Raw genomic sequence first — 12,597 nt, 5'->3', positions numbered from 1 at the left:
TTATCGTTTTCGCTGACGCCATTGCCACTAACTGCAGCCACACAGCTGAAAATGTTGGTGCAAATGCCACCACAGGTGCAGGCTGATGCCAAAACCGCTGCATCGACACCAACAACTGCGCGCTGTTGCGATTTCGATGCTGAAATTTGCATAGTTACGCTCACAAACGCACATACACGCACGCCACGGCAATTAATGATTAATTGTTTATTATTTATTTTTTTTTGTTTTTGATCAGTGTGACCGCGGAATTATCGATCAAATATATCAAGAGACCCTCGGAAATATACCCAAATATACCCTTGCATTTTCAAAATATACTATAAATATACCGTGAATCTTAAATTATTTTCCTCGATTTGAATGTTCTATTTGATTTGACTAGCTAGTTAGGAGTCTCCACGCTAAAACCATAATTTTATCCGATTTATCGATCAATTCTCCACCAGATTGGCTAGTTTTTTTTTTCTTGGAATGTTTCCAAATGAAGTTTAAAACTAAAAAGGTCAACGAACAAAAATAGCGTAAAACGTTACGTGCGTGGGAACGGAATGCAACGAAATTTGACAATTTGTTGCTTGTCAACAGGTAGGTAAAGTGTAGTATGGGCATATGTATACCCTATTTCCATATATTAATTTTAAAATTTAATTTTCAAAGCTGCTCTCAAACAATAATAATGACTTTATATCATATCATATGCCTTCTTTGTATATACATATGTATGTATATCGATCTAGATTCTAGATGTATTCTCGGTATGTGCATAATTTTGTTGAGATGGCTTACCAACACAGATAGAATGCTTTTGCATTGATTGGAGCCAGAGATTTCTTAAATTTGAGGATATCCATTCCTCCAAGGGAACTAAATGTTGCTTGTTCCGTGCCTAATGTTGAGGAACAGTGCTGCTCACTTTTCGCAGAATGTTGCTGGTCCATACAAATATATGTGGCCAAGAGTGCTAAAGAGCGCCAAGTTTGAATTTCTTTCTGCTGCATACCCTAATTTGTGGTAAATAAAACACTTTGTTTCTCGTTTAAAATATTTGTATGTTAAACCCTTTGTATTTTTATATGTATTGTATATGAATGTAAATTTCGTTAAACCAAAACGTTTATTAGTGTGTCTGTTTAAATATATATATGTTTTTACATATATTTATGTATATATTATACTTTATTTATTTTTTGTTTTGTTTTGTTGGTACGGAACTAATTTGTTGCACTTTATCTGTACCGGCAACCCATATCATTGTTAATTATGCTTGAATTGTTCGTTCACATTTCTATGGCTCTTCCAATTACTAAACTCTAACTAAGACATATCAGTGGTGTTTAATTGTTTTAAAACATACAATACCATAATACAATAGTTGAAACACACTACAAAGAGACACTGAGAAAAAGGACTCGTTAAAATACGCTGCTTACGGGTTCGACTCCTTTCGACTCCATTACAATACCCATTATTTTGTTTTGTTTTATTTTCTTTTGTTTTCTCTCTGGTTTTTTCTTTTCTTTGTGTAAATATGATTTTGATTTTGTTTTTGTTTTTCTAGGAAAATATATGTATGGTAGTTATATGCAAATATGACACCATTTGTTTTAGTTCTTATATTTAGAGAGATTAAAATGAGCCAGGAAAATATCTGTATTTTGCATTTATTGTGCTAATTCTGACTGAGGTGTGTGTGTGTGTGAGGTGTGTGTGGGTGTTGGGTATGGTCTAAGGTGCTGTTGTGGCCTGGCCGTTTATTGTCACGCCCAGCACTTTCCATTTGGTTACACGCGAGCAATACTCAGCAGCATCCATTTGAATGGGGATTTTAGATGAAAGGAAACCATTTAGTTATCAAACATAAAAGTGTGCACACAGAGAGATCTTGAATGGTGAACTACTACCCCTTGGATATTTGCATTTTACAAAATATACGTATAAATATATAATATTTGTATGTGTCGGATAGGTATAGGGTACATGCATGAATATTGTTTTATTTAATTAATTATTTAAGTGGGAACTTTGCATGAGGGTTTGGTTTGGTTTTGGTTTTTGTTTTTTGTTTTTGTTTTAGAAACGATGATCCATTCAGTTGTGTGATTGCATTTTTGTGTGTAAATGAGATTAAATATAGTTTTTGTTTAACCCCCTGTGTGGTGTGTGTGTGTGTGAGAGTAGTTGTTTGTTCGTTGTGTAATACACATTATATGGTTTATATGTACATGGATAACACTAATTGCTGTATGGAGTTAGCTGGCACTAAGCTTGAGTTTAAAATAATAATAATAAAACTACATACACATTAAATAAATATTCGTCTCAGATGAAGCTTATAGATGGGGATTGTGGGGAGCTTGGGTTATATGTACTAGGGGTAGGTAGGTGTGTATTTTCTTGTGTGGGTTGAACGCTTTCTGGTTCTATCGACATGTTTCAGAGTTGTCTAAAATTCAAGTGGATCCGAATTTGTGGATTCTGTTTTTCTTTTTCTTTTCTTTTCTTTTCTTTTAGCAACATTTAATACAGGTATGTATGAGTTTTTGTGTGGGCGTGGCTGATATTACAACTAATTCGTAATTAATCGCAGTTACAGGCTAGACACAGAACATTCAGCGGTACGTACGATCAGTGCGAGAAAGCCGTCACATATACAAGTGTGTGCGTGTGTGTGTGTGTGTATATATACCGTTATATAATGCATCCATTTTTAGGCTAGCAATTATTTTGCTTTGCAGGACACACACACACACACACATACACATATTACACAAATGAAGGTCTTGGGTTAACATAGATATAGAGAACATTTAAATAAAATAATCACAATTTGATGCTGTTTGCTGAAGTTTTGTAAACTTGCAACACAACACACACAAAAAAAAAGAAAGAGAACTAAAACTAAAGCTACGTTTCGTTTCGTTTCAGTTTCCGCTTCCGCTTTCGCTTCGTTCGGAGCTAGCCGTGCTGGTTGTTGTTGATGTTGTGTTTATTGGTTACGTTTTGTTAACGCCATCGAGCAGTCCCAGCAAAAACATGCAAATCATCGAGATGAGGGCCATGGCGAACATAACGATGCAGACAGGCCAGCATCAGTCTGTGGCCGCCTTGCGCATTATCTTCCTGGCAAAGCCGATGGCCGTATCTCAGAGAATCTCACAGCAGCGACAGTAGCGCGGCCGTTGTCCGCTGGTCACCGCCGGCGGTGTGCCCGGAGCAAAGTATGCATGCACCTTGATATTTGGTAAATGGTTCTGCAAAAACAAACAGACATGAGCGCTCTTTCTCGAGTAATTATCTCTCTCTGCTCACCTTCAGCTTGCGTATGGCGGTGCGTGTAATGAGCTGACAGTCGAATAGTTCAATACGCTGTAGATTGTGGCATGAAACCAGATGCTCCAGCGTTCTGTCCGTTATCAGGGGACAATTGTCCAGCTCCAGCACGGACAGTATCTCGGCGGCACAGCTGCCAGTGGTCAGGTGTCGTATGCCATCGTCCGTAATCAGTTCGCAGTGCGACAGGGTCTACAGAATTACACAATTTAATAAATAAAGAATACTTTTTTGGTTGGTTAATGAGGTGCCCACCAATTTCTCTAGACCAGGACAGCCTGTGGCAAGATGAGCAAGCGTTAGGTCCGTGATTTGATTGCACTCCTCCAGATCCATGCGCTCCAGATACTTGCAGTTGCGTCCCAGGGCTTGGAAACCAATGTCCGTGAAATTGCGACAGCCGGACACCTCCAGTGTGTTCAGCAGGTGATTGTGCTGCGACAGGGCCATCAGCGAGAGATCAGTTAAATCCGCACACTTGGACACGCACAGCTTCTGCAGCTTGGGACACTTGGCGGCCAACTGCCGTATAGATGAATCGCTTATGGTCTAATGGATGAAAGGAAGCTTATAAATACAGCTCAAATATGATGAGTTATTCCTGGCATTGCGTACCTCACAGCTGTGTACATTTAGCACCATTATATCGGGACAGTATTTGGCCAGGCACATTATGGCATTGTCGTTGATTTGTTTACAACCTTTGCTGCTGAATTTGCGCAGCTTGACACAGCCGCGGGCCAGCGCCTCGACGCCGTTCTCAGAAATCAGATGACACCATGACACATTGATCTCCATGAGATTCTGCAATAAAAAACAAATTAAATCTACTCAATTCGAAGGGTTATGACGGAGGCTTACTGGACAGCCATCTGATAGATATTTGAGGCTATTGTCTGTGATGTTGGAGCAAGAGTCCAAGTTAATGGCCGTCAGTTTGGTGCAGTATCTGCTGATGGACTGTGTGGATATATCTGTAATCTTCTTGCACTCCGACAGATCCAGATGTTCGATGTTGTGGCAGTGGTTCGCTAGAGTTCTACAAAGAGGATTATCTAGAGTTAATAAAGCTTTAAGCAGGGGCGGACTGTGGTCATGAGGTCTTACCTGACAGACTGATCTCCCAGCGATTGACAGCCACGCAACGACAGGGACTTGAGAAAGCCGCGACATCGCTGCGAAATATTCTCAATCACCGGCCCCTAAAGTGAGCAAAATGAATGAATAAGTAGCCGTAGGACATCATATGTACCCTCCAAGTGAAACTCACCTCGATATCACGTTGAAAATCAAATAAATTGATTTTCTGCCAACTGGAACCATCCAGGGCGAGCACATTCCAGTATTTGCACACCTGCCGTTAGGGACATTGAAATATTCATTAGTAGAGAAGGTAACAGAATGGACAGAATGGGACTCCCTGTACTGACCTGTGCACAGCGGCATAGCGAGACGACATCCAGATAGGAGAAGACCCGCAGCAGTACCTCCTTTGGCAGTTGTTTGATTAGCTCATCGTCCAGTTCGGTGGCCCCTAGGAATGTTTGCTGCAAAATTGAGTGAGGAGTACAATGTCAAGTTTTACTTTATATAATATATATTGAGTACATATGGTGTGTATTATACATTATATCGTTCTAATTGGATATGTGATGGCTTTGCTGGGGTTGGGGGCTCAACAAAATCAATTGACAAAAATTGAGGAAACTTTTTCTTTGATTGGTTTGGACCCAAAAAAAAGAAACAAACAAAATTAATAGATAAAAAATAATTGTTGAGGAAAACAAATTAATTGATGGAGGAGAATCATAAGAGTAGAGCGAGAGCGAGATAGTTAGACAGCGAGAAAGAGAGAGAGCGAGACTGAGTGAAGAGTGGGTTTTCGGGTGGTGGGTAGGGTTGGGGTGGGGGTGGCTATGTACAAATGCTTTGACTGTTGACCAAGAATGATGTAACGACCGCTGAAGGAAATGTCATCGTAGATGGAAACGAAAATCAATTTGTTTTTTAATGTTTTTTTTGTTTTGTTTTGGTTTTTGGTGTTCTTACTGGCTGCTGGGCGACATCCGAATCCTGGGCAAGATAACTGTCTGTGCTGCCGGCCTCAGAGCGCTGCAGCGGCTGCCTTTGCTGTTGATCTTCATCATCATTATCAGCCAGGCAGGCGGCATCGGGCGAAACCGATAAGCTGGACGAGGAACAGTCGCTCATGGCAGAACCAGAGACAGAAACGGAGGCAGTTGCTGCTGCTGCTGATGCACTGACCACCACTGGTGTGGCAGTACCAAAGGTGGCCGAGCGCCAGATGCTGCTGCAGAAGCCGCTGATGAGATTTGTGTGTGTGTTGTTGTTGCTATTGTTGTGGCTGTTGCTGTTGTTGCCGTTTGTAATGACGCTGCTGCTGCTGCTGCTACTGTGACTGTTGCTGTTGTTGCCGTTGTTACCATTACCGTTCAGTTGTAAGCTCAAATTATGATTGTGGTTGTTGTTCGCTTCGCCCCGCTCCGCGGATCCACTCGCACTCCCACTGACACTGGTGCTGTTGGTGGAGCTGGCGCCTGTTCCAGTGCTGCTGCTGCTGTTGCTGCTGCCGCTGCTGAAGCTGGCGCTGGCACTGCCACTGATACTGCTGCTGCCGCTGGGCGCAAACATTGTGGGAGTCTCCTTTGTTTTGCCTCCTCTTATCAAACAAAAAACCAAAGACGCTTCTTTCTGCGTCTAGCCTCTGCTACTGGCGCTGCCGCTGCTCTTTCAATTAACTCTTTGGCAAGCGTGCGCTCTCTCCCACACTCACACTCTCTTAATCTCCCACTCTCTCGTCGCTGCTTCGTCGTCTTCGTGTGAATGCACGATTAAAATATTCACAAATTGCGTCTTTGATTCGTTGCTCCCGCGCGCTCTCTTTCTTCCGTTCGCTCTCCTGCTGCTGCGGATCTTACTCTCCTCTCATTCGTTCAGATTATTTCGGTAATCTTCGTTTATTTATTTTTAAACATTCGCAACAGCGTCGTCGCTTGGCTTCCCTTAATCTCGTCGTTGCACCGGGAACTGCTTTTTTTTCGATTGTGTGCACGTGAGAAAGAGAACAACAACAAAATTATTAAGAGACTCTGGGCTTTAAAGGGTCGCCCGTTGCTGTCGCCGTCCCAAGGTTGACAACTTGCGCACCGCTCTAATTGAAATGCGCACCCAACTCTGAGGCTCCAAAGAGGCACGGAAGCAAAGACTGCCACTGGCCCCGCCACGCCCCCTTCCCGACTGCCACTCAACTTAAATGAAAAGTCATCAAAGGCAATTGAAAAAGGCAATCGAATCGAACGTGCGACGAATTTGAGTGAAGCGCGAACAAGAATTGTGGAAAAAAAACACACAAAAAAGGCCTGACTACAAGATACCCCTTAATCGGATTTAGTTTGCCAAAATCTACAGACAAACTTCACACAATTGTAGTCGTTCGGAACTATCATCCACTAAGAAAGCTTCCACTTATTGCCTCCTCCTTTTGAAGGTCACAAACCCCTTATTTAAGTTGAAGTTTTCTCCTAATAGGGGGGGGATTCAAATACGTTTAAAGCAAGCTCCTATTGTTCCTTCAGTTCTTTGTAAATGTCACAATAATTACAACAAAAAGAAAAGTGTAAATATACAAATATATGTACATATTTATATTGTTATTAAATTGCTCAATCATAAATATCTATGAGCTTCGAATAAAGCGATTGCCCGAAGGTCCAATGAATTATTAATTGTTGCGTTGGATCTTGAACCTAAATGGAAGTTGACACATTTTCATATCACATTTAAGGGGGCGAGGGGCTGGCAAACAAAGACAATTAGTTTATCAAAACAAGCGAAACCATTAAAAAATATTTGTGTGTTTGTGTGGGTGTGCTGTGCGTGTGTGTGTGTGTGCGAAGAAAACACTTTTCAAAGTGTCCCCGGGAATGCAATCAGAGCAATTTCGAGAAGGAACAATTGAGATTCATGGAACACAAGCGATACGACACACACCGCATGTGCACACCCAAAAGTACAGTGATCGCTGCGATATGTCAACCCTTTGAGGCTCAAAAGGTGTTTTGTGTGTCTTAAGTGGTTAATGTGACAGGGTGAGGACTTCCCAACTATTGTTATGCTTTCTATAAGTGTCCGAGAAATGCAAAGTTCGTGTTTCGGAGTTGTCATCGTAGTTAAAATTCAATTCGCTTTGAATGATAGAAGCGACCAGTGCAAGGCATTTCAGTTGATTGTTGTATTTTGCATGCTTTATTATTTATTTGATCATGCAACACATGGCATATGCAACGCACACACCCACCCACACACACACCCAAAATAGATACCAAAGCACAGCTAACATGCGAAAGCTAGTTAATAAAACAGCTGACAAACGACGAGAACGGCAAGAAGGAAGTGTGGGAAAGCAAGCGGTGGGCTGTAGGGATGCGTGTCAAAGGCTTTGAATTTGAAAAACGGTAAACAAATTAAAAATTCCCGTTCAGGCATTTCACTTGCTTAGAGTGACCTCGAAAAAAAAACAAATGTAACAACAACCAAAGGGTATACACACACACACCCAAAGTCACTGAAATAGGGCCACATGACAACCAGTTCACTGCTGCAGTTTCTGCTGTTGCTGCTGGCTGCATTTTATATAAGCCATGGCCAAAGTCAGTTGGACAGACAGCACCACCAAAAGTTAAACTGCTGTCGCTGCCATCGATAGCGATGGACAAGCTTTGTTCTGTTCTATGTACAACAAATATATTATGTACAATATTCTTCACTGTACATATGGCTTATATGATACTGCAGCAACAAGGTCAGCCAGTAAACTGGGTCACCCCTCCAAATTGGGTTGCATTTAGCGTTTGTTGCTATTGTTGCCCGATGCCTCAGATAAATATAGCACATGGGTACATGCTCTGCCCTGCTCTGCTCTCCAAAACCTTATCGTCAGGCACAACAAGGGGAAAGATTAAAAGAAAACAGCTGATGACACACCAAAAACAGACGAAACAGCAGAAAAACTGCAAACGAAGTGCAAAAAAATAAAGAACTTGAAACGGTATTTGCACCACACACACACACTAGACTTCTCTCACTAAAACACACACGGACACACATTTAGAGTACACTACACAATTTACAGCAATATACCATTTGTTTATATTTTCTGCTTCCGCTGAGTTATTATCTCTTTTAATTGCATCGAGCGCCCCAGACCCAGGCGGGAGGCGTTTGTGCAAGAATGGATTTTCAATAGTTTTTCCAGCAGTTTTCGTTTTCGTATCGGCCTGCCCTGGAAAACAATTGGACGAACGACGAACACCAACAGAAAACAGAACCAGGGTAAATGCAGAGGCGCGCGAGACACTAAGGCTGAGACGACAGACAGCACACACAGCGAAAGCGAGCCAACATCGATGAAAACAGAGCGCCGAATGGGGGGCAGAACTGAATGGCATCGAGATTCGAGCTTGGGCGAGCAAAGTGCAGAAGAACAGCTGAACAGAACACGACGCGACGGTTAGCTGCTCTCCGCTCCGACAAATGCATGCATACGGAGGTCGACTCGACCCCCACAAAGAGAGCGAGTCAGCCTCGTCAGCTGCTGCGTGTGCGGCAGGGGCAGGGGGCGTCTTTTGGGGCGGTGCAATGCACCCACGCTAATAAAAGAAATCAAATGAAAGCAAAAAGAAGTGCAAAAAGCAAACAAAGTCTCAATGAGAGCGAGTCTGTTTGCGTGTGTGTGTGTGCAGAGAGAGGGAGAGAGGCAGAGTTCATGCTGAAAGCATGAAGATTGTTGTATGCCCTTTGCAAGAACACTTTGAACTTTCAACTGCGGCGACAGCAGTTAACAAAATTGCCACACATTAGCTGTGTGTCTGTTCCAAACACTTTGAACTTTCAAGTGGGTGGAACAATTCTATACGCTAATCTATTTTTGCTACCCATTCACTTCAAATTAGAAAAATAAGAAGTTCAACACTCTCTAACTAAAGGGTATCTAGGCACGAAAATGAACTGTAAATTCCATGAATCGGCCGCCTCTCTCTCTATTTACTCTCACTCTCTGGCGCTTGCAAATCTGCTTAAGCTGTTGCAGTGCTGCCAGACCTCTGCAGCAACATGCGCCCGTCAGCTGTTTATCTTGACGAGCAATCTGTTTACTTTCGTTTGTTATTGGTTTTCCGCTTCGGGGCTAGATAAGTCCGTTCGTTGGCCATTGCGAATCGCTATAAGCTCCAAATGAATAAGTGTTTCATTCCATCGATTAAAGCATATGTACGAGAACGCAATTTAAACCAGTTGACTACCCCACTCCACTAACTGTATTGCGGCCAACCACCCACCCACCTTCTCTCTCTCTTTCTCTATAGCTGTCAATTAACACTAGTCTAACCATTTCGGCGACGCAGACACTCTCCCCCTTCCCTGTTTGCTTATCTACACTGTAGTACATATTGCACTTTGCCTGGAGCTGAATTTCTTCGAGTGTAAGAAGTCGCCATTTCGTCGATGGTCATTATCTGAGAGGGTGGCGAGTTTTCAGTGAGTTTATTGCTCTTTTGCCTGGAGCCACTGGGCTGGGGGGGTGAGGGACATTAGCCACTTACACTTTTACATTCTTTGTAAACTCCTTTCCTTGTCCTGCTCGGCCGACAACAAAGGCGATGACTCCTGCTGGTGCTGCTTCTCCCACTGTTGATTAGGATGAGACTTCAAAGCGTGCACAGGAAACAAAGAAACAACATCTAGTAGTGTGGGAGAGGGGGGGGGGGGGGAACAGGAATCTGTTGACTGACAAACAGTCTGCAGGAGGAGGAGCAAAAGAGAGAAAATACACAAATGGAAAGCCAGGAAGCCAGTCAGCGTAGGGAGGTGCGGAGGAAGACAAAGCAGAGGAATTCCCCCTGCGCAATACCAGAACGCCACACACCCAAGCAAAGCAAACCCATTCTTGCACTCCCACGTTGCAAGCCCCAGAGAAATAATTGCAGTTACACAAATTAAATACATAACTAAACCTGCTCTCATTGGATACATTTCGAAAAGAAGTGCAAAGGGGGTAGGGGCACTTCACAGAGTACTCTCAAGTGGTTTACTTACATCGAATCGATGAGGATTGCGTCCAGAATTGGTCATTTTATGCCTTGCGATTTGTAAATTCAAGAAATGCAGCAGCTCTCACTCTCCTCTCTCCACTTCACGTTCACCTCCGCAGAAATTATATTCTATGCTCTGTTGGCCGGCTCTCCTCTGCTCTGCCTCTCCCACACGCGCACACAGCCACAGCTCTGGGCTCTTTGTGTGCTTGCTTGCGTGCTTTTATGTGCGTGTGTGTGTCTGTTTGTGAGCAGGAAATTATGCGTCGCTGTTATTGTTGTTCTTCCTCTTCTGCTTGTTGTGATTACTGTTGTTGCTTTAGGTAGTTCTTTGTTCTGTTTTTTTTCTTTTTAATTAATTGAAGCTCCTGCTGCTGCGATTTTGCATCTGCTGCTGCGTGCTTTACACTTCTACATCACAATCACCACCACAACAACTGCATTCGCTGCAGTTTTTCGCCATTGGCATTATATCAACCTGAAACTTTGATTTGCCAATCCGCTGCTTGATGCGTAAATAAACTTTTCTCTTTCAGGCATCTTTTTCGCATCTCCCCCGCACTTGTTGCTGCTTTTCCTTTTACTGTCTTTCAACTGTTAATTTTTATGTAATGCAAGTTTTTTCGTTGCAATGAAACTGCAATTGCACTGCACTCCGAACCAAAACATACGAACAGTGGGACCGCGAAATTATCGATCAAATATACCGCACAACCCTCAAAAATATACCAAAATATATCTTCTCATTTAAAAAATATACCGTTAATCTTAAATCATATTCCTCGATTTTGATGTTCCTTTTGAAAAAACTATCTTATAAATCCTCCTTTTTATTGCATTGTATACCTTATGACCTTATATTTTACCAATTAATTACCACGAATTTTCTTAATATCAACAAATTAGTGGAAAAGTTTTCTTTATTAGCGCGCGCGAGAAATACCCACGAGAAATATTGGAAAAATCATCATCATTGTCAATCTAATCAACGATGGATATATTTTGTTTATTTTATGTATTCCCTATCATTTCTATATATTTTCTATACTCAAATATTCATATTATATATTTATTGTTTATTTTTATTTGCAAACCAGCCAGCTTTCCAATCACCCCTTCAGGAAGCAAGAGAGCTTTCATGATGCGAAATTGGCCCATCTGAGTAGTGGGCTTTAGAGATACCATATTATCATTATTTAGTATTACTATTTTTGGTATACGATGACTTTCCAACTATCAACCTAGTCCCATCTCTATCTGTCTTATTGTTGATGTAAGTTAAAAAAATTTACCGAAATTAAGGGTTGGATCCCGTCTAAAACACCGACAATACATTACAAAGAAAAGACAACAAGATAAGCACGATGTGGCCGCTGGTAATGGCTGTCCTCAGGCGCAATGCCGTTTACATAACCCTGCCCATTGCCGGCATTGTGGGTTTCATTGGCTATAATCTGGAGAGCCTGCTGTCTGACAAATTTACTCCCTACAGCCGTAAGTTGTGCCAAGAGAACTTTCCAGTTGGTCTACATCGTACTACCAATCTTTTGCAGCCTCCATTCAGGAAGTGCGAGCCAAGCGCTTGACCGAAGAGAGCCTCACATCGAACGTCACCAATGTGGAGAAACTCCGGCTCAACAGCTCTGTCCTGGAGCGGAATCTGTCCCCTTCCCTGCAGCCCAAGGCCTGAATTAAGTGTTTTTATCTGTAAATGTGTTAGCTAAAATTAAAATGTTGATAAAAAATTAGCAAAAAAAGTATTGTGTCAGAACATCCCTTGCGGGGATCGAACCCGCGACCTTTGGATTAGAAGTCCAACGCGCTATCCTCTGCGCCAAAGGGACAGGTGGTGGACGGTGTGCAAATGACTCACTCGAACCCAGTGGAGTTTCGACAGTCACCAATCCCGATAAATTAACTCAAATCATTAATATTTGTTTAATTCTAAGTCTAGTAATCAATTACCATTATTTTGTGGCATATGTAAAATGTTCTTGGCAGAATTCGTTCTGAGTGTAGAACCTTTGACGGGGTTGAAATGTTCCTTAGACCGAAGTGAACACATCGCCTCGGTGGCGCAGTTGGCAGCGCGTAAGTCTCATAATCTTAAGGTCGTGAGTTCGAGCCTCACCCGGGGCATGTAACTTTTTTGCAC

The 12,597-nt window shown here is 42.3% G+C and overlaps 2 protein-coding genes and 2 non-coding genes across 7 annotated transcripts; 2 read left to right on the top strand and 2 right to left on the bottom strand.

The window, feature by feature from the left end:
• Positions 1–1,552: 1,552 nt before the first annotated feature.
• On the bottom strand, positions 1,553–10,741 carry LOC117890726 (F-box/LRR-repeat protein 20). Of its 4 annotated transcripts, none has more exons than XM_034795775.1 (10): positions 10,447–10,741; positions 5,383–6,381; positions 4,764–4,880; positions 4,604–4,687; positions 4,441–4,535; positions 4,195–4,372; positions 3,949–4,137; positions 3,589–3,882; positions 3,313–3,525; positions 1,553–3,254 (listed from the first exon to the last, which is right to left on the bottom strand). In XM_034795775.1, the coding sequence occupies exons 2-10, from the start codon at positions 5,983–5,985 to the stop codon at positions 3,147–3,149; spliced, it is 1,881 nt and encodes a 626-aa protein (XP_034651666.1). In that variant the 5' UTR covers positions 5,986–6,381; positions 10,447–10,741; the 3' UTR covers positions 1,553–3,146. The 4 variants fall into 4 exon arrangements, with proteins under 4 accessions (XP_034651666.1, XP_034651667.1, XP_034651668.1 ...); XM_034795776.1 differs by lacking the exon at positions 10,447–10,741 and adding an exon at positions 8,494–8,768; XM_034795777.1 differs by lacking the exon at positions 5,383–6,381 and having other exon boundaries at positions 10,447–10,736.
• A 974-nt stretch (positions 10,742–11,715) lies between these two features.
• On the top strand, positions 11,716–12,185 carry LOC117890802 (small integral membrane protein 12-A). The gene is made up of 2 exons (XM_034795876.1): positions 11,716–11,936; positions 11,996–12,185. Exons 1-2 carry the CDS (start codon positions 11,807–11,809, stop codon positions 12,130–12,132), a joined length of 267 nt encoding a protein of 88 aa, XP_034651767.1. The 5' UTR covers positions 11,716–11,806; the 3' UTR covers positions 12,133–12,185.
• A 28-nt stretch (positions 12,186–12,213) lies between these two features.
• Positions 12,214–12,286, bottom strand: Trnar-ucu. The gene has a single exon. It is a non-coding gene; the product is annotated as a tRNA-Arg (tRNA).
• Positions 12,287–12,508: 222 nt separating this feature from the next.
• Trnam-cau lies at positions 12,509–12,581 on the top strand. The gene has a single exon. It is a non-coding gene; the product is annotated as a tRNA-Met (tRNA).
• Positions 12,582–12,597: the final 16 nt, after the last annotated feature.

The sequence above is a fragment of the Drosophila subobscura genome, chromosome E (genome assembly GCF_008121235.1).
Source record: "Drosophila subobscura isolate 14011-0131.10 chromosome E, UCBerk_Dsub_1.0, whole genome shotgun sequence".
Taxonomy (NCBI): Eukaryota; Metazoa; Arthropoda; class Insecta; order Diptera; family Drosophilidae; genus Drosophila; species Drosophila subobscura.
This window is presented reverse-complemented; position numbering and strand designations above follow the sequence as displayed.